The sequence below is a fragment of the Passer montanus genome, unplaced genomic scaffold (genome assembly GCF_014805655.1).
Source record: "Passer montanus isolate IOZ18808 unplaced genomic scaffold, ASM1480565v1 scaffold132, whole genome shotgun sequence".
Classification (NCBI taxonomy): domain Eukaryota; kingdom Metazoa; phylum Chordata; class Aves; order Passeriformes; family Passeridae; genus Passer; species Passer montanus.
In genome coordinates, this window is record NW_024360055.1 from 692,037 (window position 1) to 719,714 (window position 27,678).

Sequence of the window (27,678 nt, forward strand, 5' to 3'; positions counted from 1 at the left end):
AACGGGGAATGACACGGAGCTCTCGGGTTTGAAAAGGGTTTACATCAAGCGTTGTGCTTTTGGAAAGCTGTGAGTGAAGAGCTGGAGCTGGGCGGTTCGGGGAGGGGCTGCAGTGCATCCCGCACCCGGATCCTTTTTTGTTTTAAGTGACCACAAGGCCAAGAGGAAGGGGAGGCTCGGATGCCCCGGGAGGGAGCAGGAACAGGGAATTGCAGCAGCGGGATCAGGGCCCCGCTGCCCCCGCTGCCAACAGAACCCGCCAAGAACAGAACTGAGCAGGGCAGGGCTCGTAAATGGGGGTTGGACACTAATTAGAAGTGATGTAATTTGTAACCAATGAATGTTGCTGTTGTTATAATGTATAAATAGTGTGGGGCTGGTGATGGGGCCGGTCTGGGGGAACTCCCTGCTTTGTGCAAACTGGAATAAAACACAGAAATCCCTCAGGGTGGTGAGAATTGGAGGCACCAGGACGGAGCCTGTGACAACACAGCTCTAGCACAGCCCCCAGTGAGGAAAGAAGAGGCTGAGCACAACGAGGCTTTTTTCAAAATCAGTAAAACTTTATTCTATTTCCATTCTTTGCCATTAACAGAAAAAAAAAATTGGAGAAAGCAATGTTTTGTTTTACAAAGATAATGCATCTCCCAGAGAAGAAAACCCTAAATTGAGAATAGAGGTAACATGAAAAAAAAAAAAGAAAAAAAAAAGAAAAAAAAACAAACAAAAAAAATTAACCAAAATAATAATAAAATAAAAAAAAAAACCAAAACAAACCCAAACCAAACCACAGTACTGCCCTCTATTCCAAAAAGTAACTCCTGATCTTTTTGGTTAAAGTAATACTTAGACCAATCATTCAGTTTTCTTGCTTGATAAAGTGTGACTGGGGAAATGGAGGGAGGGGGGCAGGGAAGGGAAAAAATAAAAAACCAAAACAAAAAACCAAAAAATAAACCAAAAAAAAAAAAAAAAAGCACACAGACATCAACTAGTCACCTTGATGAAAGTCTCAATACAGCTATGGAAAGCCTAAGTATTTATTCTCTTACAGTACACTGGGTGCCGGCTGCAAAAAGAACAAAAAAAATGTATCCACTTCAGGCACAACTTCTTTCTTTTTAAATTTAAATCAGTAAAAGAAACTGGGTTTAGAAGCTGCAGTGTTCTAAGCAGCAGCAGATTTGTGCATTGTTTTAAATATATTTAAATTACCACACTGATGGCACACCTCAGCCTTATGAAATTCTGCACTGTCTGTTCCAGAACACTACAAAATCCACCGACCCTGGGAGAGACTTGCACTGAGATCTAAGGACTGGCTAAAGGAGTCAAGTTAAATGAACTAGGAAAACACTGTAACATTTGGCCATCAACTCAAGGTATCTGAATGTTTGTGGAGATCTGATAAAAACAGAACTTATTCCACCCTCACATGTTTCTCAGAATTTGAGCAGTGAGCTGAAGTGAGTCTTCCCTTCCACTTGGGAAGGAAGATAATGCAACTGAGCACTAAGGCATAATAAACCTTGGCCAAAAACAAGGATAAAGCATAATAACTGTAGTGCAGAATTCCACAAGGTCTGCCCGAGCAGAGCTGTCTATGTTTACTCACAGAGGCAATGGAGATTGCAGTTACCAGTTGCGTTAAATGCACCATTCAAAACAAGCTTCTAAAATGTGATACTATAAGGCGCCACCTTAAAGTTCTCCAGAATGCAACTGTGCAGAAATTTAAAATGGTTTCATAAATTTAATTTTAAACATAACATGAGAAGGTGTTAAAACTGGTGGAATAGCTTCTGAGAATTTGGAGGAAGGGGTGAACAGGGAGATATTCAGTACCCTTCGGCAGCCCCACCGCGCGGCCCAACGCCGCCGTGGGGGTGGGATCAGTCTATAACACCAGCCTGGCGGATCTTTCTCTCTGCACCAAATCCCTGCAAGGAAAACACAACACACGTTTAGCTCCAGCATCACACAATCATGAAATCATCTAGGCTGGAAAAGGACTTTAAAATTATCAAGTTCAGCCGTGAACCTGGCACTGCCACTGGGCTTTGAGGCAGAGCCTGGTCTGTTCCACCCAAGCAGCTCCCTTCTAATTAGTCATGTTTGTCTTCAGAAACAGAGACAGCAATAGAACAGGTTCTCTGGGGTGTTCTTTGTAGTCCAAAGCAAACAGAAATTCCAAACACTTTTCTCCTGCTTATCAAGGAGTGCCAGAACGTTGTGCGAAAGCCACGTCTAGGTAAACAGACTTCACTTGCTACCTCTGAGGTTTACAAATGAAGAGCAAACTATGACAGCCAAGACAAACCATGACAGAAAGGCTCCAACACAGGCAGAAGTGGGCTGTGTCTTTCCAGTGTGCTCTTTTGAAAGCACAGGGCACAGCGCTGGCCACAGGGCACAGCACATGGCAGTGGCACAGGGCACAGCGCTGGCCACAGGGCACAGCACATGGCAGTGGCACAGGGCACAGCGCTGGCCACAGGGCACAGCACATGGCAGTGGCACAGGGCACAGCGCTGGCCACAGGGCACAGCACATGGCAGTGGCACAGGGCACAGCGCTGGCCACAGGGCACAGCACATGGCAGTGGCACAGGGCACAGCGCTGGCACAGGGCACAGCCCCATGCACAAACACAATCCACCCTCACACAGCACAGCTCTCTACAGAACAGCAGCAGAGCCCAGGCCCCGAGAGGCGGGCAGGCCCTGCAGGCCCCGTGTGTACCTTTGAGTTGTCGGGGCCCCGGGGCTGGCACTGACACAGGGCACAGCACATGGCACGGCACTGACACAGGGCACAGCACTGACCACAGGGCACAGCACTGACCACAGGGCACAGCACTGACCACAGGGCACAGCACTGACCACAGGGCACAGCACTGACCACAGGGCACAGCACTGACCACAGGGCACAGCACTGACCACAGGGCACAGCACTGACCACAGGGCACAGCACTGACCACAGGGCACAGCACTGACCACAGGGCACAGCACTGACCACAGGGCACAGCACTGACCACAGGGCACAGCACTGACCACAGGGCACAGCACTGACCACAGGGCACAGCACTGACCACAGGGCACAGCACTGACCACAGGGCACAGCACATGGCACGGCACTGACACAGGGCACAGGGCACAGCCCCATGCACAAACACAATCCACCCTCACACAGCACAGCTCTCTACAGAGCAGCAGCAGAGCCCAGGCCCCGAGAGGCAGCAGCGTGCTCCCCTGGGCGGGCAGGCCCTGCAGGCCCCGTGTGTACCTTTGAGTTGTCGGGGCCCCGGGGCTGGCGGAGCACCGTGAGCCGCGGGGCGTTGGCATCGTCCAGGTTGATGCTCTTTAAACGGTTCACGAGTCTATCGGGACGCGGAGCAGCCACGGCCTTGGCGCCTTCGCTGCAAGAGAGCACACAGGGCAGGGTCACCCCCGGGCTGGGCAAGGCACCCCAGGCTGTCGCAGGCCTTGAGCACCATCATTTATTGCACAGGATCGATGCTGTGTGACAGCAGACCCGGCTGGTGGCCTGGCCCTGCCCCAAACCTCGCTGTCCACACTGGGCTCTGCACTAGCAGGAGTCAGTGATCTCCAGAGGGTGTTCTTTAGGGAGCAGAGCTCTTGTATTTACTCTCATGCACACATAACCAGTGTATCCTACATTTGTACTGCCCAGAGAAGCCGTGGCTGCCCCATCCCTGGAAATCTCCAAGGCCAGGCTGGATGGGGCTTGGAGCAACCTGGGATAGTGGCAGGTGTCCCTGCCCATGGCAGGGGTGGAATGAGATGGAATTTTAGGTTCCCTTCCATGCAACCCATTCTGTGATCCTGTGATTAAACTGCAATAATAAAGGCTTGCAAGTTGCCATCATATCATGCCAGAGCATTAACATCTCTGAAAGTGATTGGAACACAATTTTGAGACAAAAACATTAGCTTTCTGTTACTACTGAAGTGCTATCTCATGCTTAAACAAAATACAAATTATGCAGTCTTCTTCAAGTGTGTATATAGTTAAAAAAATGCCATGCCAAAAAGAAGAGTCTCTAAAAGATGAGTTTTCTACTTAAAAATTTAAGCTGCTCTTCAAGAAAGAGGTGGCAGCACTGTGGAGTGTGCTGGCCAGAGGCCAGCACCCCCACAAGAAAACCATGAGTTTCCTTATCATTAACTTCCACTTGCAAGCCTGTATCCAAATTCCTCCTACAGGGGGAGTTTAAGAATAGGTTTAAAAAGAGAACAAGCCATCTGTAATTAGGAAGAGCTGGGAGTGCTGCTGCTGCCTGCTCTGGATCCCCTGGAAGAGCTGGGAGCTCTCAGGTGTCCCTGGAGGCAGCTGGAAGCCAGAGCTCCTGCTGCAGGAACGCCCAGCTCAGGCAGAGGCAGCCTGCAGGGCTCTGCTGGGATGCAGACACTGTGCCAGGGTCACTCCCTTCAACCCCAAAGCCTCACCAGACACGCCACACGTTACAGGCACTGCATTTTCCTGTGCGCTGGTTCAGGATTACTGAGAACTCCACTTCATCCCCAGCCTGGAGCTCCACACCATCCTGGACTTCTTTGACATGGAAGAAGAGCTTTTTGCTGTCACCAACTTCATAGTTAATGAAACCAAACTGAAAAGCAACATGTCACAAGGTTATTGATTTGCTCTGCATCCAGACAAATGCAGTAACTTACTCATCACTCTAGTTTAACTACTTTTAAATAAAATTTCAAAACTGTAGTGCCTAATAAAAGTGGAAATGCAATTTCTGCAGTGATAAGAACATTCTGTCTGGAAACAACACTTCTGGAAATCCAGGCACTCTTCCTGGCACTGTAAAGTCACATTTAAATCCTAAAGTCTATAGAATAAGTTCTGAAAACTGCCCCCAAGTGCTGGCAGCTGTATTAAACAGAGAAGAGCAGTGGCCCAATCTCTGACACTCCACCCTGAAGCTACCCAGCAGCAATCATTTAATTTTTGGCCTGTCACTGGGATAAGAAGCCATTTACTTCTATTTTCCATTCTACTCATGTATAAGCCAGGAATACTCATCCAGCCTCTCAATAAATGACTGGAGATTAGTGCTGCAAGGTATATGTAAAACCAGAAAACATTTGCAGCGTTTAACTTTTTAATCATTCCCAGATGCAACAAGGGCAAAGATCAACCTTTGCATTTCAGGTGAGCTGTAATCACTGAGTGCTTAATGTTGTGAAGAAGCTTCTTCCAGAAGCAAAGTACGTGCATGTTTTGTTTGTTTTTCTGAACACTTTTTAGACACTCTGTGCAGCAGAAACCAGTTAGAGCAATTTCTAGAACATCCCAAAGCCAATTCTCCAGAATTATCTGCTGCCCAGCAGTTCTGATGTTTCAGCACCAAACCAGGCTCTGAGCCCACCTTTACTCTGAGTCACACCAGGGTCTGGCATAACCTGGGTCACCACACCAGATCCCTGGAGCTGGAGTCCCGAGCAATCTGTTTGGGCACAGCCCCCTGAGCTGCAGTGCTGAAGTGCTCTGAGGTGCCCTGTGCCAGCTGGAGCAGTGGTTTCCCACCTCCATGGCCCTGGAGCCCAGCCCCTCACCTGGTCCTTGACGCACTCCACGGTGGCCCTGCGGAACGGGGTGATGTTCACAGCCATCGTCTGCCCGTTCTGACCCAGCACACACAGCTGGAACTTCACTGTCTCCCCCTTCTGCAGACAGTCACCTTTGTTTGCCATGCCAACAATTCCAAATGGATAGACCTCTCCTTTCATCTCACCTAGGGGAAAAAGTATGAGACACAACTGAGAGGCCATTGCCACCTGATGTCAGATTTCCAATATTATGAATCAGTTTAGCTGTGTGGATACAATTTGTAGTGTGAATAAAATCCTCACAGTTCTTTTTACGGTGCATTCAGCTTATGCACTTGTGAAAAGAACACTTAATTAGAAGGAACCAATCTTATCTTACCATCCTCCATGACTTCAATCATGCCCTGGTACTCTGTCTGTGTGGGATCTACGCTCCTCAAGGGACGAATTACTTTACCAGAGTAAACAGTTGGATCAGCTTCTTCAGTGATACCATTCACTGAAAAGAGACAGAGAATAGAGGAATAGGATGCTTTAATCACAGTTTATTTTAAAACCAATTTAAATAAGTGATTTATAGTGACCAGGAGTCAACATCTAGCACTACATAACACCAAATCAAAATAACACTGACACACCACACATGGAAGCAGAAATTTTTTTCTCAAGAAACTTAAGGTCAGGAAACTTAAAAATCAAACCAAAGTGTTTCCTTCCTTTCTCTTCCACATCCCCTACTCATGATAATTATCCAATAATCTTGAAGAATGCATTTTCCCCCAGCCCCAATCCTTAATACCTTTCCCCCATCTGCCCTGCTCCTGCAATCTTTTCCCCTGTGAGGCACAGCACAATTAGTGCAGGTACTGATCTGGCCAGTTCTGCCACTCAGCCTCTCCTTATAACCCCCAAGTGAGGAGGGCTGAGGACACCAAAGGTCCACAGAATTGCTACTGTGCACAGAACTGTTGGCCTGTGCTTGTCTGTTCTCTGCAAACACAGGCAGCAGCTCTCAGGGAACCAGTGACCCCCCACACTGAGCATCTTCTTGCTCTCAGCTCCAACTGTAAATGGATCATTTACAAACTTTACCCCCCAGCATGTGCCAAGAGGCCTGCAAACAGAAAACACCAGGTACAGCCTTACCTGCATGTGTTTTGTTTACTTTCTCTGCACTAACTTTGTTTCCTTTGCCTTTTGACAAGCTGTATTCCACAGTGTCTCCAAGTTCCAGGCTATCGATATCACCACAATATTCACTACAGGAACAGAATGATAAACAGTTTTCCTTTATTTACATGACAATAGTGATGCTTACCCAACATCCACATCAGTTATCAGAAACTATTTAAATCCCTCATCAGTTCACAAGGAACTTCCACTCAGGAAAATGAAGCATTTCAAATACATAACACAACTGGATTTCTTGGCCTGGGAATTAGAGGCACAGAAACCAGGACTGCTGACTAACAGAAAAGCCTGAACCAGTCCAGCAGAGATGATAAATAAAACTGTAGATATTTAAGCATATATATAAATATAGATATATTGTGTGTGTGTGTGTGTAAAGTGCAAATGGGTTCAACACTCAACCCAACAAAACTCCATGCCTTCCCACTCCCCCCAAACAGACACACAATCAGATAATAAAACTGTCAGTCACCTGTAGTGGAAGAAGATCTCCTTATCATGATTGGCTGTTTCAATAAACCCAAAGTTATCTTTCAGAGCTGCCACATATCCCAAGAGCCTCTTGGAGCTGTAGTTGCGTCCCAGCATCCTGACAGAAACAGCCGTCTGCAGCCCGGTTCTCTTCACCTCACACACACAGAACTCAACCTGGTGGAGACAGGGCCACCAACACCACACAGAGAGAGGCAAAGAAAACCAAACACGTTCAATACCACACAGAGAGAGGCAAAGAAAACCAAACACGTTCATTACCAGACAGAAAAATGCAAAGAAATCCATGATCACCAAAAAAAAAACCCCAAAGTAATTCTGGAGCTGTGCAGCTCTGCAGCAGCACCTGGTCTCTGCAGGAAAGTAATTTCCTAGTCACTACTTTCCCATAACCACATCTGTCATTGACATTTCCTACATCCCAGGGAGCAGCACCACACCTGGGATACCTGCAAGGCAGGCCAGCCCCCAGCACTCAGCTTTTCACCCCTGAAACATGAGAACCTTTCTGTCCATGGGGATCACCTCCTCTCCCTACACTGTGGCTCACAGTGGCATGTGCCTCACTTCACTCCTTGTTTCAGTTTTTAGAGACAATAACCAGTAACCAGAATGGCACCTGAGGGTTTTGTTGCTCTTCCTGATCTCCAAACTTTTTCCCTTTCCATTGTCTCTCAGGCTAATATGCTTATGAGGGAATATTCTCCTTCTTTAATTAGCATAGAGACTTAAGACAGATATTGATCTTCTCTTGACAAGCAGTGTCCACTTAGTGATAAAAATTCTTTGTTTAAAAAGCATCATTTACACAGTAAGACACTATTTCCATCTATGTATCACCAGGTTGGAGGGTATTTTTTACTTACAGAAGACTGACTCATTTAAACACAACATTCCAGGTGATATCACACAGATCCCTTGTCCTCCATTTGTTCCAGGTAAAGGCAAAGAGAAGCTCACATCCCACAACAGCATTTCTCAATAGTACACTTAATTCCCTTACCTTATCTCCTATCTGGGGATTAGTAGATCCTTCCACATCCTTGGCCTGGTAAGGAATGGTCAGTTTTACTCCACAGTCATCATACACAATTATTCCATCCTCAGCTTCCTGAAAACAAAGGTCAGAATTCAGCAATCAGTGCCTCTTTAGGAACCGTTTCCTACACACAGTTCAAACACTGCTCACTGGAGTCTCAGTGGTTTTACAGTAACTGCTCAAAACCACAACCAAACTCTGGGTAAGGAGCTTTAAATGATGTCAGACAGTATTTTAAAAGGCAATGAAGTACTGCCACCAGTTCCAGGAAGCATTTATTGGAACTTGAGTATTCTGGCATTGTTTAAAAAAGCAGAACAAAACACTAAGAGATGCTTCCCATGAAACCTAAATAATTCTATCTAGAATCTTGTGTACTGAAAGGTAGAAAGAAACTCCCCATCAATTTCCTGGAAATTATCCTCAATAACAATATGATGGTTAATGATTATTAACAACACTTTTATTATCTTGGTCAGAGCAGTTAACTTTCACTGACTGCTCTCATCAGCTGTAGCTCACTCTGTACAGAATGAACAGTGCTTCAAACCCAGCTGAACTAGAGATTTTAAGGAAGCAGCCTCAGTCTGCAATGGCAGGAATGCAGAAGAGCAGCATTACCTTCTCTTTGCCTTTATTTGGGCTAGTGGCTTTGGCTGGAGTGGCTTCTTTGTCTATAGTGCCCACAAAGCGATGCTCTGACTGGGTGTGGAAGGAAACCGTGCCCTTGGGGAGCTTTTTGATCCTGATGGCATGGTTCCTCTGGGCAGACAGCATATCCTGCAAAAGAAATCCATCAGCTTATAGACAGACTGTGCATGATTTCCTTAACTGCTGAGATGTTATAGGAGTTTAAATCCCACTTACAGGAACGACGGTGAACTCTACTTCATCTGAAATATGGAGCTGGTTCCCATCCATGATCTCACTGAAGTGGAAGAACATCCGAGCATCCCTGTCCACACACTTAATGAAGCCAAAGCCATCCCTCATTGCTGCAATCACACCCTGCAACAGCCAAACCAACAATTACAGTTTAATCCCTGGTATGTGACACCTGTCCAGCTGCTCCACGTGTCAGGAGTGGGCAGAAAGGCCTGAACCCTTGGGAAAACTTGGTTTAAGGAATGTCCTTCCTTGCAAAGCCTGGTGCTCATGGCCCTGGTCAACCTGAAAGCTCTTCCCACCTCATTCCTGAAGTCCACTCAAGATAAAGAGTGAAGAATATTAATTCAAGAACTGAAGTTAAAGAACCTGCCAGGACAGGAAACACAATGGGGCAGCTCTGTAAACACTGTATCATCCATAGGAGCATATTAAACACACTAAAAGTACAACCATCTATAAAAACAGGAAATAAAATCAGTGTTCAGAGGAAAGTTTAAGAGAAAAACCACCATATTTCCAGTCACAAATGAAGGAATTATAAAGAAGCTGTTAAACAAGATTCCCATACCTGTGGGTGTTTTGGGAACACAATCCCATGTGACACAGGAGTTTAGTGGCCTTCCTGATAACCACCAGAAATGGAATGCTGAGTGATAAACACAATACACTGACAAAAACCCAAACCCTAGTACCAGATGCTGCCAGTACTGCTGCTAGTACCAGAATTAAGGCAGAATTCATTAACACATTGCCTTCAACCCAGCTAATACAGAGTTTAGAAAGGCTCAGGACAAGCTCAAAGGATCTGAATGACAGTGCCAAGTTGCTTTCACCTTTAGGAACATTTTTCTCTTAAACAGCTTTCACAAACTCCAGCAAACCAAGCAACTTTCCTAGAAGCTGCCAGCACCTATCACCCCCATGACAGCTGAACTCAGGCAGGTGTATGTAGCCAGAGCAGAAATACAAGAAGTCTACAAGATAGAAACCCAAAATCTCAAAGGATGAAATCAAAACTCAGGGTTTTTTTAAAGCCAAGGGACAATAATTCACAGCACACTGGTGTGACAACACTGTAACTGAACTTCAAATTGCAATGGAAAGCAAAGTTACAGTCTAGCTGGAACAGAACCAACATTCCAAGTTACAGGAATGAAAGATATTCTGTAATGCTCATTAGCACATCCATCTTAGTCCCTGTAATCCACAAAGAGTTTCTTGTCCTGAGAGAACTCTGCTCTTCACCATCCTTCTGCTTGACCCTCAGACACAGACTGGCCAAAAAACTTGAAATATAAAAGCTGCTCAGAGTCCCTCCTCCAATTATTTACACTTCTCACTACCTGAACCAGAGTAGCCCCAGGGTCTCCAGTTTTCCAAAGGAAGATGAGTAGTTACCTCTTCAGATTCAAGTATGTGAATTTTAAGCTGTCAGTTCAAGACTACATTACTTCTGTCTGCTACAACCAGCCATCAATCCCATCCAAGAGGGCCAGTTAAGGTCTAATTTCCTAATATAATTTCATTTAAATGTTAAAAAGTAGTTAAGACTTTTTTATTCTAAGGCAAAGATAGAGAGCATTAATTCTGAATTTTCTGCTTTGCTTGCACTGCAGGTCTGAGAGCTGGATTTCAGAGCAGGCAATGGAAGACACCAGTGATTTTTGTATGTATTGTAGAAGACAGCCCCCAACTCATGCATTACTTTCACCTCCCCTCAAGAATTAGAAATGTTCAAAGATGGATACTTGCCATTTCTCTGGTTTCATTAGTAAACTGGAAAGTGTTGGGGAGAACCTCAATGTTGGTGGCTCGCTCCAGTTTGTCGCGCCTGTCCGTGGAAATGTTGAACCGAACGTGGTCACTCTCCAGCAAGGTCACCTTGGATTTTGTGTCCTTGTCCCCAAAGGGAAGCTCCTTAGGAATCACAAAGTCCACTTTGATGCGGCCGGGTAATGGATCACTCTGGGGACAGAAACCAAGGGAAAGCTGAGTTCAGCTGCAGGGCTCAGCACACTGCCAACAGCACTGGGGCTCCTGCCAAGTCCTGCTGGACTCAGCCTCTGCTCCATCTCCACCACTCCTCATCTGGAGCTTGCCCAATGCAAGGTGGCTTTTGGAGCTCTTGGTTGGCTTGAAGGTTTTTTAAGGCTCAGCCACGTCCTGCTGAAGGAATTGTCTCTATTTCAAGAATCAAGTTTATAACCATATTCACAACACTCCTAAAATGCAGGCTCTTTGTTACTAAGTCTTCACAACACCCAAACCTTCCCACATTAACAGAGACTCCCCTAAAACCTTAGTGGATGTGCTCATAAACACTCCTCTAAGTCAAACATTACAGCCCAAAAGCCTCATTAACTGTTAATGCTCACAAGAATCCATAGATTTGGCTTATCCCAGCAAATATTTTTCCCTTTTCCCCCACTTTAAGGATATGTCTAACCCCACAAAAATGTACAGCAAGTATCTGAAACAATAAAGTATTTGAAATATTAAACACACACTCCATCATGTACCACTACCCTAACTCCTCCTCTTTGGATTTGAAATTAAGAGTAAATCTTAATTCTGACATGATGCTTATGCAGCACACGGGTACTGGGAAATGGGAACAAGTTTCCAGTTATTGACTGGAATTCAATACAATCAAACCAGCATTACACAGATTTATTTACCTACTGAAGCTCACCTGGTTTTTGCTGGGTACTTTTGGAATTACTTTGGTTACAGTTCCTTCAAAATGTTCAATGCTGATATCTTCAAAAATGACAGTTCCTTGAGGCAGCAGTCTAACATCTGTTGCAACTTCTTTACCCTAAGAGCACAAAATCAGTCAAATACACAAAGAAAAGAGAGAAATAACAGACATTTCCCAATGAACCTCAGTGAACCTCCTCCCCCCTTTTTACAGCTGGGGAAAGCAGAGAGCTGTGCAGTTATTCCCTAGGACCTTTGCTTCCGTTTTACTGGATTTCGTCTTACATTTCTGTCTTTGATTGTAAACTCCACATCATCACCAGGCTGTAAGGTTTCTAGGTCACCTTTAAATTCACTATAATGAAAGAATATCTCCTTCACGACATCACCTCTCTCAATAAATCCAAAGGCTTCCTGTCAACAGAAAAAAAAGTGTTTAATTGTCCATTATTGGAACATACCAATAAATAATCTGACAGGTTCTGTTAAACACAAAATCTCTGAATCCCAGCACAGCACTTACAGGTGTGCACAGCTGACTGCAAATAAATAATGTGACAGGCTCTGTTAAACACAAAACAACCTCTGAATCCCAGCACAGCACTTACAGGTGTGCACAGCTGACTGCCACAAGAAATATATGAACAGAAATAAATGGAACTTTCTTTGTTAAGAAGAGTATCAGTATCAAAGATGAGCTGTTTAAACCATTTCACACTATTTACACGTGCAGCCCAAGCTGTTAACAGCTCTAAACAACTTAGATACTACTCTGAACAGCACTCTTCAAAACAGCATTTAATTTTCAAACAAAACTTAAAATCACTTACTTTCATGGCACAGACTACTCCTTGACAGCGGGCTTGTTTCTTTTTTAATAGCATAATGTTACGAGCACTTACAGCACCAGTACTAGAGAAAAACAAAAAAAAATCTGTAAACACAAAACTGAAACAATAACTAAGGTTTTATTTCATATAATAGCTCTTGGAATACATATAAATTCTGTCTGACTACTAAAACAAAATATGAAGCCATAAAAGCAATACCAACTTACTGTTTATTTGTATCAATTATAAAGTTTATTTTATCTCCTGTTTCCAGCTGTACATTTCCTTCAACATCCTCTGGGGTGTAAGTCAGGTAAAATACTTCCTGTAAATTAACATTAACTAAAGTTACTCTATTTGCAGAATAGTGGTTTCAAAGAAATATTAACACAATTGTAATATCTGCTTAATTTAGTGAGAAAATCAACAATAATAAACATGGCATGCAAAACATTATTTTTCTGTCGTGCTGTTTTGGTGAATATGTAACAAGCAGCTTAAGTTGAAAGGCTTTGTACATGACCACCTTTAAAGGCCAATTTCTAAAGATTAGAAGTTCAAGATAAGGATACATGAACTTCATCAAGTTTAAAAGAGAACAACTATATGGTTCTAGGAAGTTCTCCACAGATATAAGCAAGCAAACTGTCTAAAAAACATTATTTTTTGCAGTAATTACCAAAGCATGCTTTTTTTTTTTTGGCCAAAAACTGCACAGTTCAGTGCAGTGCCAATTGTCTACATTAAACTGCTTTTTTTGGTTTGTTTGTTTTGTTTTTTTTTTGTTATAGACCACAGTGATGGACCAGTGAAGAGTTCAAGTAAAATGTGCAAGCTTTACCCCATTACGTTCGTAGCAAACACTCCCTGTTGGACTTTGACCCGGGGCAGCTGGAGATTTACTCTCTAAATTGTGAGGAACAGCACACACAACCTACCAGTCAAAAAAAAAAAAAAATCCATTGCTAGTCATTTCAGGAGTGGCATTGTTGTACACAAAATGAATCTCAGTATCCTCTACTACACACTCAGCAGGGAATGCCACACTGCAACTTTTCAATCTCACAGAACCCCTCTTGGCTCTAAGAAGTGTTTGGAGCCAACAAGAGCTCAAACTGAACCTCTGAATTTTTACCAGAGCACACTGAAACGTATTTCAGTGTAACTATACTGAAGGTAATTAATATCCATGCTCAATTAACCCAGTTTTCTGTACTGGAGTAAAGGATGGCAATTATGCAGGTATAGAAAACAGGCACTAACTTGTCCATTTATTCGTTCTTCAGGTAATATTTCTGGCTTTATCTTCACCAATTTAATAGCAATGGGTTTTCCAGTTCGGCGATCAGAAGACACTTCAAACTCAACATCGTCTGCAAGGCAAGCAAACATTGCAATGATGCTGTCAGAGCTCTGGCTGGGACTGGGGTTCTTTACAAAAATCACTACATGGCTGGCTTTAATTCACTGGTGTAGCCAAACACAATCAAGCAGATCTCAGGTGAACACATGATTTGCAAAAATTTCCTGGCTATTCTGCTCATTATCTCCTGTTGCCAATAAACTATTCTGGTGTAATTCCACAGCAATTCCCTCCCCCTGCCTTGCTCGCTGTACAGCAGAATCCACTCTGAAGTTCAGACAACACAACAAAGGCCATGAAACAGTTTAGAAACTTCAGTCTCATGATAACTACCAGCAGGAAGTCGCAGTCTCCTCATGTGAAAAACACCTGGCCATCCTCAAACTACCTCTAACCAAAGAAACAGGGAGGTAAATTCTCCCACAGTCTGAGTACTTGCCTCCATCTCAGCTAGACAAGTTTGACCTAACAAGGTCCTTTTTCCTTTCTCCACAAGTCTGTACCACAAGCTGCACAAAGTGCTGGGAAGGGCCCCCACCAGCAGCAGTGAATTATTCACAAGTGGTTTCTTTACATTATCAGTGAAAAAGAAAAGGTTGTGGGGGGAGAAGAAGTGTTCTAAAAAGTTTGTTTTGATTCTTACTCCTTTTTTTCCTTTTCATTCCTTTTAATAAAATTTTCTTTATACCCTTTTAAAATCTGTTTTACCTTTCTCCTAATCCTAACAGCAAGAAATAAATATCTTAATAATTAACCAATACTGAAGCTCACCAGCGCATTAATGAGGAAATACCAAAACTAGCAAAAACTGAATTAACAAACCAAAACCACGACAGCCCAGATCAGCAGTGTATTTTCCTACAGGTGCCAAAGCTCAGGTACCTCCTACTTTGAGCTCCTGCAGGTTGCCGTTGTACTGGGAGCAGTGGAAGAAGAGCCGGGCCTGCCGCTCCGAGCACTGGATGAAGCCGTACGAGGTCAGCAGCTTCTCGATGACCCCGGTCTCGCGCAGCGCCGCCGAAGTACCATTGGGGTACCCGTTGTGTCCATTGTTGTGGAGCAGGTTTGGATCAAAGCTCATCTGGGCCACACAAAGCAAAGAACAACACTGAGCATCAGCTTCCTTCCCTCGCATCCTGTCCTGGATTGCCAAACAGATTGGATTCTTTCCAAACCAAGGCACATTCCCACAACACAGTAAGAACTTGTGTACTTACTGACACGTTCCTAAAACATGTTTTAAAACCACCAAAAGAGTTGAGCTTCTTTAACACAGTAATCCTTAAAATTTGTACAGGCAACATATTTATAAAACAAGCCAGAACTGTAACACCAAAACAAAGCTTGCTTAGAACAAAACAGACTTCTGGCATTTTTCAAGTATTACACCTCAAAGTACTCCCACATTCACTGTTTCACACCAGAGCCTGAAAATATCTGAAGTATCTGCTCTTCCAAATTAAACAGGTGATTAGGGAAATGCAACAGTTCTGAATCAACACAATTAGGTTCAAATCCCTGCATAGTTTCTCCCTAGTTCATGTGTTCAGTCTTTCATACTAAAAAATGCTATTAAGTAATTAAACAGTTTTGTACAGTTATGGAATTCATAAACAGAATTTAACATTCCTGTGGCATAGAAGCTCAAGTGCTAGAAAGACACAGAAAATTTGAAAATAGCCCTAAAGGTGTAATGAACTCCTAAATTAACTGACATCTATTAAAACATTTTATTTTATGGGGCATTTTTTCCTTTCAAGTCACAAATTCACCCTTCAAACATTCCCAATCCCTTCAGCAACTCATTGACTTTTCTGATGTACAAGTCTCCTTTCTAAAGCAGGGTACTTGGACTTGGTCAGCAATTAAATCAGATGAAATGTATTATACCTCACTAAACTGTAATTCAAGAGAGACAACTGAAGCAACCCTCATCCAAACAGTCAATAAGCATCTTAAAATATACAGGATTATTTGTTAGTTTCCAGAGTTTTAATTTGGAAACAGAGTGAGATCATATCGGTTCTCTGCTTTCTTGCTGTAACAAGCAGAGAGATTAAAAATTATTCAGCAATGTGTTTAGTGGAGATAAAAGACACCTGAGCAACTTGTAAAAGGGTCATGTTTCTCACTCTAACACAGCCAGTGAGTTACTCAATGTATCAGAAGGCACAGCATTTTGGAAATCAGTTTAAAGGTGATCAAGGAGCACCAAAAAACACCTGCTGTGAAGTTCTTGAGCAGAAATCTCTGGTCTTGGAGACTGACATTAAAAAAATAATTTGGAAACAAGCACACAAAGTAAAGATTGACAGTATTTTGACCTCCAAGAGGAGGAGTTCTTCTCCCCACTTCTGCCTCAGACCCACATGGGGTAGATGTAGATGAAGAAAAAACAAGTAATAGAAGGTTGGGGAGTGAATTGAGGGGGCAAAAGGATCCCAGGACACTGTGTAAAGGTCTCCATCCCACAGCACTGGTCAGCACTTCCACAGTACACTGTTACCATCCAGGGCTCTCCAAGAATTCACTGAACTGCTAAATCTGCTGGGATATTGTTTGTGTAACTGCTTATTTCCTTGCTCTACATCTTACTTTTCTTTCACTTAAAAACTAGCAGCAATCTCTTAATTTTGATCAATGCTGCCTCTTGTTCTTACCTGACCAACCTGCACTAAGTGGCACAAATCAATACCCTTAACATGTTCAAGTCATGAAACACTGCCATGCCAGAAAATGATGAATCAGAAACAAGACCCTGTTAGAGACACACAGAGAGCTCCAGCCCATCCCTCCCCAAAGGCCTCTTGCCAACAAAGGCAGCCATGGCTTTATCCACCTGATCCTGAGACCTCCAAGGACAGAGGTGCCACCACCTTTCTGGGGTAACTGTTGCCTCAGCAAAGTTCTCTTTCCCCTCCTGTCCAGCCTAAGCTGCTCAAATGACAAAAGCCACAGCAGTCACATCTTTTTTATGCACTGGATTATGTTTAAAGGACATATTTCCTCTGAGTATTTAACAAAATCCACTTGATAAAGCTGCTAAGATTTACTGACTAGTTCCTCTCAGCATCATGCCAAGATGACAATCCTCATCTTTTGAGGAAGGTAACCCCAGGACACTCCACAGCAGAAAATATCCTTGTGGGAACACAGCAGCTGAAGTGTTTTAGGCTATCCTAGAGTTTGAAATACTTTTCAAAAATAAACTGGTCCTGCAAGTAGGGTGGCTGGGAGAAGAGAAAATGATATGTTATTATACCTTCTCCCAGGAGAATTACAGGCCAGAGCATTAACCCATTCTGGAAGCTGGAATGAGCCTGCCAAAGGCTTCTGTGAGTCACCAAATGGCCACCTCACCTCTGATACAGGGGAAGCAACAAGCAGACACCCTGCCTCCAACATGAACTAAAGTTACATCAGAGAGAGAAAATGACAAAAATCTAGCTGAAAATTTAGCTCAGAACAGCCTGTTAGGGTTAGAAAGGCACAGTGCTTCACCTCCTGCTCAGACTATCACGGCGTGACATCATTTGAACAGTCTGAGTTCAAAAGAACATTAGCAGCACAGCACAAAGAACTGCTCATCAGTCCTCTAAAGCCTGACAACTTCACTTCAAAGATTCCTCAGGTGGCACTAAAACTTCCTGTACAAAGATACTATAAAGTATCAGCAGCTTTTCCAGATAATTGCCAAATTACTACATCTTATAACAGGAATATGAACTATTAACCCAATCAAAAGAAAAAAAAATACCTGCACTGTAAGATTAAAATACTAAAGAGAAGTTATTTGAGAAAAGGGATTAGAACCACAAACCTACTGTTACTAGAAGAAAAAAAAACAATAATGAGCTCTCAAGGGCTACAAGTATTGTTAAATAGAACCACATAGCAGCTAGTATGAATTCACCAAAATGGATGAACATAACAGCAAAGAGTCATGAAACCACTGAATGGTTTGGGAGGGAAGGGCCCTTAAATATCATCCTGTTCCACCCCCTGGCATGGGCAGGGAACCCTTCCACCATCCCACATTGCCCCAAGCCCTGTCCAGCCTGGCTTTGGACACTTCCCAGGATGGGGCAGCCACAGCTGCTCTGGGCACCCTGTGACACTGCTTCACTATTAAATTAATTTATTATCAAGAACCATTAAAAAAACCCTAACCAACCCCATCCCCTTCTGTTAAAAACTTTGTATGAACCAAGCTCAAAAGCACACATATAACTCTTTCTCCACCACGTGCACCAACCTCGCAGTGATATTCAAATATTGCACTTTCAGTAGTATTTGCCGATTCTTCTGTTTCAGCACAAGTTTCTAAGGATGAAGACTGCTATTTTTTTTAAAAAAGGGAACAAAAGGAAGAGAGACAAAAAGAGAAAGAAAAAGATAGCAAAAGAAGGTGATCTATCAAGCTCTAGAGAATACAAGTGCTGCTGCCCTGGGCAGTTTCACTACAGCACTGGAGAAAACAAAGACTACTATAGCAGCGTCGGGACGTGCTCTTTTGAAGCTGTTGAGTAGGCACAAACTTCTTGTTTCAGATCAAGCCTTGTATCTTCTTCAGTGTAAGTTGCCTCTTCTTTGGTCTTGAGTTGTTACAATGTGGTATACTTATATTCTTTTCCTGATCTGAACTTGAAGCAGCAGTTTCAGGTGGTAAATTCTGTTCTGTTCCACTTCATACTGGAGAAAGGAGAAAGACACACACACTAAGTATCACTTGGAAGGAAATTCTCATCAAATCACAGAATGGATTGGTTTGCATGGGGCCGGGGTCTTAAAGACCATCCAAACCCCCTTGCACATCAGTTCTAGGTGTTAATAATGACAGGAGCATTTCCTCTACCTTAATACAGGAGGTTTAATTCATATTAATAAAAGCTGTTTTACAGACATATTTGGCATTCCCACTTCCAGTTTTGTTTTCCAAAAGACTGGCTGACCCCAAGCCAGTGAGATGGTATTTCCAGTTTTGAACTTTTCACACACACTTAGGCACCCCAGGGAAGGTCCCAGTGTGTACCATCAAATCTCAGCTTCATTTTGATCCTTAGTTTTGATCCATTAGCAAACCTCAGTCCTCTCATCAATAACTTTATATGGGTGCTTATATAAATTATGCTATAATTTAATAAGTGCTCGCACAGATCCTCAGAGGAGCAACAGGATGTACATATACATGGGAATTAAAATTTCCTGATTACTTCTGTTCTAAAGGTTAAGGACTAGTGATACCTGAAACACATTTAGAATTGTAGAAAAATTAACAAACTTCTCAATTATGTGTACAGACACTGCATGTAAAATAACACAGAACTGGACTTATGAAACACTTTTTGTAAAATGTTGATTCCATGTGATGTATTTGTGTAGCTGACACCAGGAGAAGCCTTTCTGCACCAGTTACTAGTTAGCAATTAATTCCCTCCTAAAGGAGTGCCACTTTGTCTTTCCATGAGAAAAGCAGGTTCAGCAAACTGCCACCTACCACACAAAACAACCTTACAGAAATAGAAGCCTTCCTTGAGAAGAAATCAAGTTTTGAGTTTGTGGCTCACTCAGTAGATAGGGGAAAAGAAAAGGGAGGATATTTTTGTGGACAAAAGCGGGTGAGAAGCAACAGAGCTCTGAGCTCACAGATAACTGGCAGTTCTGCAGTCATGTGAAGGCATGAAGCACTAGAGCACAACTCTTCCCCCAATCATTCCACAAGTCCCACCCCAAAAGAGAAAAAATATGACAGAGCGTCTTTCTCCAGTGTAGCAGGAAAGTGAATTTCACAACTTATACTGAGCTTTCAACTCCCTGTGGTGATTTGAAAGAATCATTTTAAGTGACTGAAACCTGAATGCAAAGACACTTCAAAGTCTCACTCTCACCCCAGTGAAAATGCTGAGTGAAGGCAGCTATTGCAAGAACCCCAAATGTGCAAACTCATCCCCAGTTTTACTGAAGTTTGTGTTTCAGTATTTCCCCAGCTGAAGCATCTCCTTCAACCACCACTGAGAATTTCCAGCTGAAATGAGTTTTCCTGTCAGACCATCAAACACACATGAAACAAATTAAATAAACTGGGTGAGGGCTGCTCAAATTTGGTGTAAAAGGTTTGCACTGAAAGATTCCATTATAAAATATTATAAATTAGAAGACACAAGGCTGTTGCAATGATAACAGTATCACTGCTTTTCCCTCACCTCAGCATTACACTGGGGCAACTGTTACCACAATCTCCCAGTGTTATTTTGGGGCAGCATTTCAGCTCTCAAATGAGCACACTGCATCCTAGAACTGCACACACACACTTGGAATCTTCTCACGTACTTCTCCCTCATTTAATTAGACTGGTATTATTAGAGCTCTCCTAGAGATGTAACTCTTATCATATTGCATTTATCACTTCTTGGCCATAAAATACATCACTTTTTCATTTAATAATCAAAACACCTCATCTGATAAAACAAGATTGAAGCTAATTTTATCAGTTGTGGAGTAAAGGCATAAACATTTCCATTAAAACCCAGTCTGATTTGGTAACAAGATGGATTTACTACATTTAAGTTCTTAAAAAAAAAACTCAAGCAAGCATAACTCAAGCAAAAAGAAATTTCACTGTGCTCATCTGCCTCAAATTCCTTACTTTTTAATTCAGCTACTATAAATACTCCTCCAAATGGTAAACACCCTGAGCAGCTGCCCAGCCCCCAAGTCTCAGTGCCTTCTGCATCTGTGTATTTACAGCTGAAAGGTTTAATGCAAAGAAGGGAAGAGCTGGGCCCTGCTCCTGTGCAGATCCTGCTAAATGACAGCGGGTCACATGAAGCTGCTCACGGCCAGAAATCACCCACAGAGCCCCACATGGAAGCTGCCCGATGACAGCATTGTTCTGCTTCCCATTTTCTTCACAAAAACAGGCAACTGCAAGGACAGGCACTCTGTGGATCAGAGCACGTGCTTCCAGAAACAGCCTTCTGTGACGTGACCGAGGCACAATTTGATAAAGATATCGTCTTATCAACACAGATCCGCGGAGATCAGGCTCCTCCATCTCTTTTCAGATGGATATTGGAAAGCAGCACCGAGCTCTCGGGCACCCCAGCCAGTACGTGACAGCTGCGAGACAAGCCACCACCACAGCAGCGAAGTCCTTTACACGTCAGGAAAAAATACATGTATGGGGGGGAAAAAGAATTACAGAACTACCAAGGACATCTGTAAAGAATGTATGGAGAAAAAAACCTTAAAAAGTCGTTAAAGGAAATATCCGGATTTTTTTAAGGGTTGTGCGGTGCGGAGACGAGCCCCGCGCTGGGTATCGGTGCGGACAGCAGCGAACCGGCCCCGGAGCGCCGGAGCCGCCCAGGCCCGGTCCCCGCCGCGGCCCCGCTCGCTGCGCTGCACCAAGATGGAGGCGGCGGAGCGAGGGGCGGCCGCGCCGAGGGGCGGCGCCGGGGCCGCACCGTGAGGGGAGAGGAACCCCGCGAGGGGAAAGAGAACCGTGAGGGGAAAGAAATCCCGGGAGGGGAAAGAGAACCGTGAGGGGAGAGGAACCCCGCGAGGGGAAAGAGAACCGTGAGGGGAGAGGAACCCTGGGAGGGGAAAGAGAACCGTGAGGGGAGGAGAGGAACCCCCCGAGGGGAAAGAGAACCGTGAGGGGAGAGGAACCCCGCGAGGGGAAAGAGAACCGTGAGGGGAGAGAAAGCCCCCGAGGGGAAAGAGAACCGTGAGGGGAGAGAAACCCCCCGAGGGGAAAGAGAACCCCGGCTGAGGGGACAGTGAGAACCTCAGGGAGGGGCAGGAACCCCCAAGAGGAAAGAGAGCCCCGGCTGACAGAGGGAGAAGCTCAGGGAGACACGAAACTCCGACTGAGGGGAGACTGAGAACCTCAGGGAGGGGACAAGAACCCCGCGAGGGTAAAGAGAGCCAAGGCTGATGGCCCTGAGACCCGGCTGAGGGGAGACACGAAACCCTGGATGAGGGAGAAACTGAGACGGCTGAGGGGAGAGACAGAGAGAAAAAACCCCGGCTGAGGGGAGAGAACGACCCGGCTGCGGGAAGAGAGAAAACCCCAGCAGAGGGGATAGAGCCCCGGCTGAAGAGTAGACAGAGAACCTCGAGAGAGGGAGTGAGAGCTTGGCCTGGGCCATCAGGAACCCCTTTGTGGGGGATGCCTCCATGCTGGGCAGGCAGTGCTCGATGGAGGGACACGAGCCTTGCGCTCGCTGAAGGACCGGACAATCAGGGGGAGACACTTTGAGGACAAGGCAGAGCATTTCCAGTCCTGACGCTCCAGTTTGGTTTCCAACACAAGTGGAGCAAGTTCTGAAAATGCCCAGCAGCCCTCGGGAACTGTGTACAACCGGCCATTTACAGTCAGATTCCAGTTACAGCTCCCGAATGGGACAGGAGCAAATGGAACACGGAGCTGTAGTGGGGGTGTTTAGGTTGGACCTCAGGGAAAGGTTCTTCCCCAGAGGGTGCTGGGCACTGCCCAGGCTCTCCAGGGAATGGGCATGGCCCAAGGCTGGCAGAGCTCCAGGAGAGTTTGGACTCCAGGGATGCACAGGGTAGAATTTTGGGGTGTCTGTGTAGGGCAGGGGTTGGACTCCATCCTTGTGGGTCCCTTCCAACTTGGGATCTTCTGTGATCACATATGAACTTCCTTTGCCTATTTTTGCTTGCTACTAATTAACAATAAATTCAATCAAAGCAACTGCTATTTAGCTTCTGTCTTTTTCTGGCTGCACAGCTAGGACCCAATTGGAGCGATGTTGCTCCACACAGAGAGGGAAGATAAAATTGCATCACAGGCATTCCAGATGACGTTAATTTAAAACCCAGAAAATTCAACATTTTGGTCATGGCAGTATTTCACTCAGGTGCAAAAGGCTTGGGAATATGCAGAATACATGGAATTCCCCCAGGACTCACAAAACACTTGAGAAAGTATTTCCCACTAGGTTTTTTATTCCCTCCCGAACAATTTCTAATAGAAAAGGATTGTATACAAGAGCACTCCTGTACAGAAATCTCTTATATCTACCAATCTCGCTGGGCATTCCAAATGTTCACATGTCTCCAGCGTTCACTGTCTCTCTGTAAGCACAGGAACGAGTCACCTTCTGCATCTATCAAAAAGTCTCACTTGGGAAAAAATGGCATTAAAAATTTAAGCTAGTAGTGGACATGAGATGTTTACCCTTCTTGGAAGATTATTCTTCGAGCACAGAAATCTTTTATATAAAAGCATCATTAAAAATACCACAGTACTGAGAAACTCCTACAACACTGCACCTCTAATTCCACTCGATACAGGACCTGCAGTAACTATGGAACACCAGACTCACCTGTGATGTGACATTAAAATTCTGTGCAGGAGGGTGGTGTGGTTTGGTTTGGTTTTGAGGCAGACCTCAGCTCCCTCTGCCCAAACCCAAATTTGTGGGAGGCCAAAGGGCTTTGATCTGCAGGTGCTGTGCTCTGAGCACACCAACAGGGCAGGGCTGGCTGATAACTGGGAGCACTGGGAAGGCTGGGACAGGTCTATCAATCAAAAAAAAGTAATCCTTCAAAAAAGTGTCAGGAGGGTCGTTCACTCCAATCTTCACCCCTAAAACAAGGTGAAGTTTGCTCTGAATAGGAGCGACTCCTTCAAGTGCTCTGCTGGCATTCTCTCAGCTGCCCTCAGCAGCGGCCAGGTGACAAAGGCAGGCCAGGTGACAAAGCCAGACACTGAGGGTCACTCACTCTGCAGAGCCCAGCTGCCCTTTGCAGCCAGAGCAAACCACATCCCTGCCTCTCACTGTGGTTTCTCAACCATCTCCTATTCCTTCTATCAAGCACAATAATCACAACCTGCATTATGATCTCTAGCTACAGACAAGGTGGATTTAAGAGCCATCTGTACAGCTGGAATTACTGACTAAAGCTCATAAAAATAACAAAGGGAGAGGAACTGAGCCATCACAAGGGAGGACACATCAAATACTTCAGTGTTAAGCATCTGAGTGCTGCAGGTACTAAGACAGAGCAGGGTGCAAGCTTTTGCCATCAACACTTCAGAAAAACGCAGAGAAAACAGCCCACACACTTTAGAGATAAATCAAATATACAAGGAAACACCTGAAACAACAAATCCTTGTCAGGTGGTTTCATAACAGTCCCTGAAGGCTTGGAGATGAGGTTTGTGTGGCCTAGGCTTCAGTCTGGCAGATCTTCTCTCCCCACCTCGAAGGACTCCTTGCTGATCAACAGCAGCTCACGCAGCTCTTTGTTTTCAAGCTGCAAAATCAACATTTTTGCTGAAATAGAAACGAGCTAATTCACAACTAACAGACTATCACAGAAAGGTGCTAATTCATAGCTAAAAGATGCTGATCTTTAAATAGTCTCACTCCTTCACAGAGAGATAAAGTTTGTACAATACAGTTTGTAATGCCAGCATTAGTACAGTGCTGGCACTCTGGAACCACATAATTTAAAGCTTATCTTCTTCTGGCTTTATTTATTTACATATAGATATATAAAAATAATACAAACATTAAGAACTTGAAAATAAACAATCATGTTCTGCATTTCCTGACCCCATCCCCAAATTTTTAGTGTTTTAAGCCCTTGACACAAACATAGAAGATACAGAGAAAGTCTGGAGACCCCCAAAGCTCGATTTATCTTCAGCAACTGGCTCTGCTCTTACCTCCAACTGAGCCAGTTTCTCCTGAACTTTAAAGAACTGCTCATCATCCACTTGAACAGCTTTTCTCATCACCTCTCCCATCTCACATATTCTGTCTATTTGACTTTCAATTTCCTGAAAGACATAAAATTAATACATTCAGTAAGTTCAGGCAAAAGCACCAGTCATAATGGATCCCTTCTAAATCACTTATTTCCATTTTCCTAATTTTGGATTCTCTTTCTCTTTTGAATTTTAATCATTTCCTCCCAAGCACTTGAAAGCCTTTCTGCCTTGTATACTTAAGGATAAGAACTTGTACCTTATTGTCCTTTATCAGCAGTCCTTTATCAGTGAGAACATTGAAGAGAGACACAGCAGCCAACAAGATAAGGCACCCGGATTTAAAGGGAAATAATTTCAAGTGTGCCAAGGTGTGAGACAGCATTCAGGTTCATGTGAATGTGATTAGTAGGCAGTAAATTTTATTTAGCTTTATTAGAAAAGCTTGACTAAATTTATGAAGACACCAAAAACAAAAGTGAACATGATTTCAGGTGTGGAGTAAACAACTTTACCTCAGAAGGACATCCAACAACAAAATTAAAGCAAGTAAGACCAGAGCCTCCTGAGGCAGATTTTACAGAATCTGTCTAGATACAGCAATAATCCTCTAGAAAATGCATTTTGCTGAAGCTCAGAAGTGCACACGGAACAAACAGTGACAAATTCCAGTATGAAGCAACAGTTCCTGCTTGAAGAGCAATACATCACTTAACATGGCAGGTGACAGGGTGGAGTTTCTTTAAGTGCCCGTAGTTTTTCTACTGCCTCTGGAAGACACATTTATCACAGAGCAGAGATTTCAGTTTTGAACTTCATTATTCAGAAAGTATGTAAACAAATTAGAGCATCCAGAAGACAGCTGGAGAACACGAGAGACTTCTGGGAAGAAAGATTATTATTTTTCTAAACTCTTATTCTTCTAAACAGGAAGATGGTTATACTAAGAACATAGTTCTTTTAAAGACATTAGAAGTTTGTTATTGTTCTCCAAATGGTGGGGAGAAAAAACTCAAGGAGCTCACCTGAAGTACAGAAGGCTTTGCCTAGACATTGAGATAGTCAAGCTATATCCCTTCAAGGGTTCCTGCAGAGCCCTTTCAGCTTTGCATTGTCAAGTTATTTTAATGTAAAACCTTTATAAACAGCAATTTGTGCATTCAGGGAGGCACTGGAAACCAAACGTAGCTACACCTTCAGATGAGTTAAGCAACTCAGAAAAGAGAACCAGTGAATTGCCACATATCAGTGCACAGAAACACATGAGAAGAGTTAGGCTGTCTCCAGTTCCTACAAAAAAACTACAAGATACGAGATGTCACTGGGTTGAATCAACCTCCTGTTCTCTAATCAGACAAAAATGCATTTAAAAACTGCCTAACAATTCCTGAGTTTAAAATGGAAATTTAATGTCTTCTATTGTGACTATACATGTAAATATGAAACAGGCAGCAGTTATCAGCAGCCACAACTCAGAGTTCTGAAGCCACTGAGCCCAGTGTGCACAAAAGGATGCTTTAGGCCACTACACAGAGCATCTGGATTTAAAAACACTAGGGAGTGAAATCTCTTAAGAATTAAACATATACAACTCACAGAGTTTAGAAGATTTTTTCCCCTTTCTTACAGCTAATGAACAGGAATTATAACAACTTGGACATCTTTGATTTTGCTATAGAGGATCGGGCACATAAAGCTTAAGCCAGGGAATTCACCACCTGGTTGAAAGAAAAAGCCTCCACCTGGGCTGTGCCTCTCAGTGTCCTCTGGGACAGCTGTTACAACCTGTGTGCTCTGAAAGGAACAGGGGGGCAAATACCAGCAAAGAGTCAAGATTTGGAGAAAATGTATTTTGGAGCACAGGCATTGCAAGAATGGAAATAAAGATTGCGTGACAGCGAGCAGGGGACAGGGGTCTTGAGCACTCTCTTGTTCCCATCTCACCTTACCCCAGAATTAGCCTGATGGACTTTCAAGACTGGTTCTGCCTCTTCACGTTTTCTCCCCTCCAGCAGCTGCAACATCTGCTTCCTGTACTTGCTCATGATGAGCTCCAGCGCGTCCTGGTGCTCCTCCAGTGAGACCCAGAGCTCTGCAGAACACAGCACGTCAGGGCCGGCAGCAGCGGAGCCCCGAGGCGCTCGCTGGGTGCCAGCTGCGGGGGGCTGCCCGGATCCCCTCGGCCGAGGAGACTCCCTGACCACCGGGCACGCAGCGCCTCTGCTCTCCTCCACAAGACCCTCCCGCCGGGACCAGCGGGGGAGCATCCGCACACCGCCAGCATCCCCCGGGGCCCCCTGCACATCACCCGCCAGGGCCGCCCCCGGCCCCGCTCACCGCGGTTCTCCTGCTGCAGGTCGCGGATCTGCGTGTTCTCCTGCGCCAGCACCACGTGCGGCCGCAGCCGGGACGGGTCGGGTCGCTCCGCCGCGGGGCCCGGGCCCTGCCGAGGACACACGGGGGTCGGTCCGGCCGCCCCGGGCCTACCGGGACGCGGGGGTCGGTCCGGCCGCCCCGCCCGGGCCCTGCCGAGGCGCGGGGCTCGCCCGGCCGCGCTCACCTGGTCGGCGCAGCCCGCGCCCGCCTCCCGCATGGCGGCCACGCGCCGGTGCAGCACGGCCGACTGGTCGATGAGCGACTCGGCCGCCGTGTCGTGCTCCTTCAGCCGCTCCAGCAGCGTCCGCGCGTCCGTCAGGATCTTATCGATGGTGCAGCTCATGGCGGGCGGCGCTGCTCACCCCCGCGGCGGGCCCATGTCCCTCGCGGCCCCGCCGCCGCTCTCCCCGCTCAGCCGCTCTCGGCCCCGCTCCGGCCCCGCCGCCGGGCGCGGGTGGACGCGAACCCGCG

General features: G+C 44.8%; 2 protein-coding genes across 3 annotated transcripts; both read right to left on the reverse strand.

Annotated features, from left to right (window-relative positions):
- Positions 1-541: 541 nt before the first annotated feature.
- On the reverse strand, positions 542-18,779 carry CSDE1 (cold shock domain containing E1). Of its 2 annotated transcripts, XM_039699350.1 has the most exons (19): positions 18,343-18,779; positions 14,970-15,168; positions 13,988-14,097; positions 13,566-13,658; positions 12,952-13,049; positions 12,725-12,806; positions 12,180-12,308; positions 11,887-12,012; positions 10,947-11,159; positions 9,174-9,314; positions 8,928-9,086; positions 8,271-8,378; positions 7,248-7,423; positions 6,731-6,843; positions 5,964-6,083; positions 5,591-5,769; positions 4,469-4,632; positions 3,285-3,417; positions 542-1,940 (listed from the first exon to the last, which is right to left on the reverse strand). In XM_039699350.1, exons 2-19 carry the CDS (start codon positions 15,166-15,168, stop codon positions 1,893-1,895), a joined length of 2,391 nt encoding a protein of 796 aa, XP_039555284.1. In that variant the 5' UTR covers positions 18,343-18,779; the 3' UTR covers positions 542-1,892. The 2 variants fall into 2 exon arrangements, with proteins under 2 accessions (XP_039555284.1, XP_039555286.1); XM_039699352.1 differs by lacking the exon at positions 13,566-13,658.
- A 4,258-nt stretch (positions 18,780-23,037) lies between these two features.
- Positions 23,038-27,678, reverse strand: SIKE1 (suppressor of IKBKE 1). The gene is made up of 5 exons (XM_039699400.1): positions 27,392-27,678; positions 27,169-27,274; positions 26,781-26,923; positions 24,790-24,903; positions 23,038-24,374 (listed from the first exon to the last, which is right to left on the reverse strand). Exons 1-5 carry the CDS (start codon positions 27,548-27,550, stop codon positions 24,294-24,296), a joined length of 603 nt encoding a protein of 200 aa, XP_039555334.1. The 5' UTR covers positions 27,551-27,678; the 3' UTR covers positions 23,038-24,293.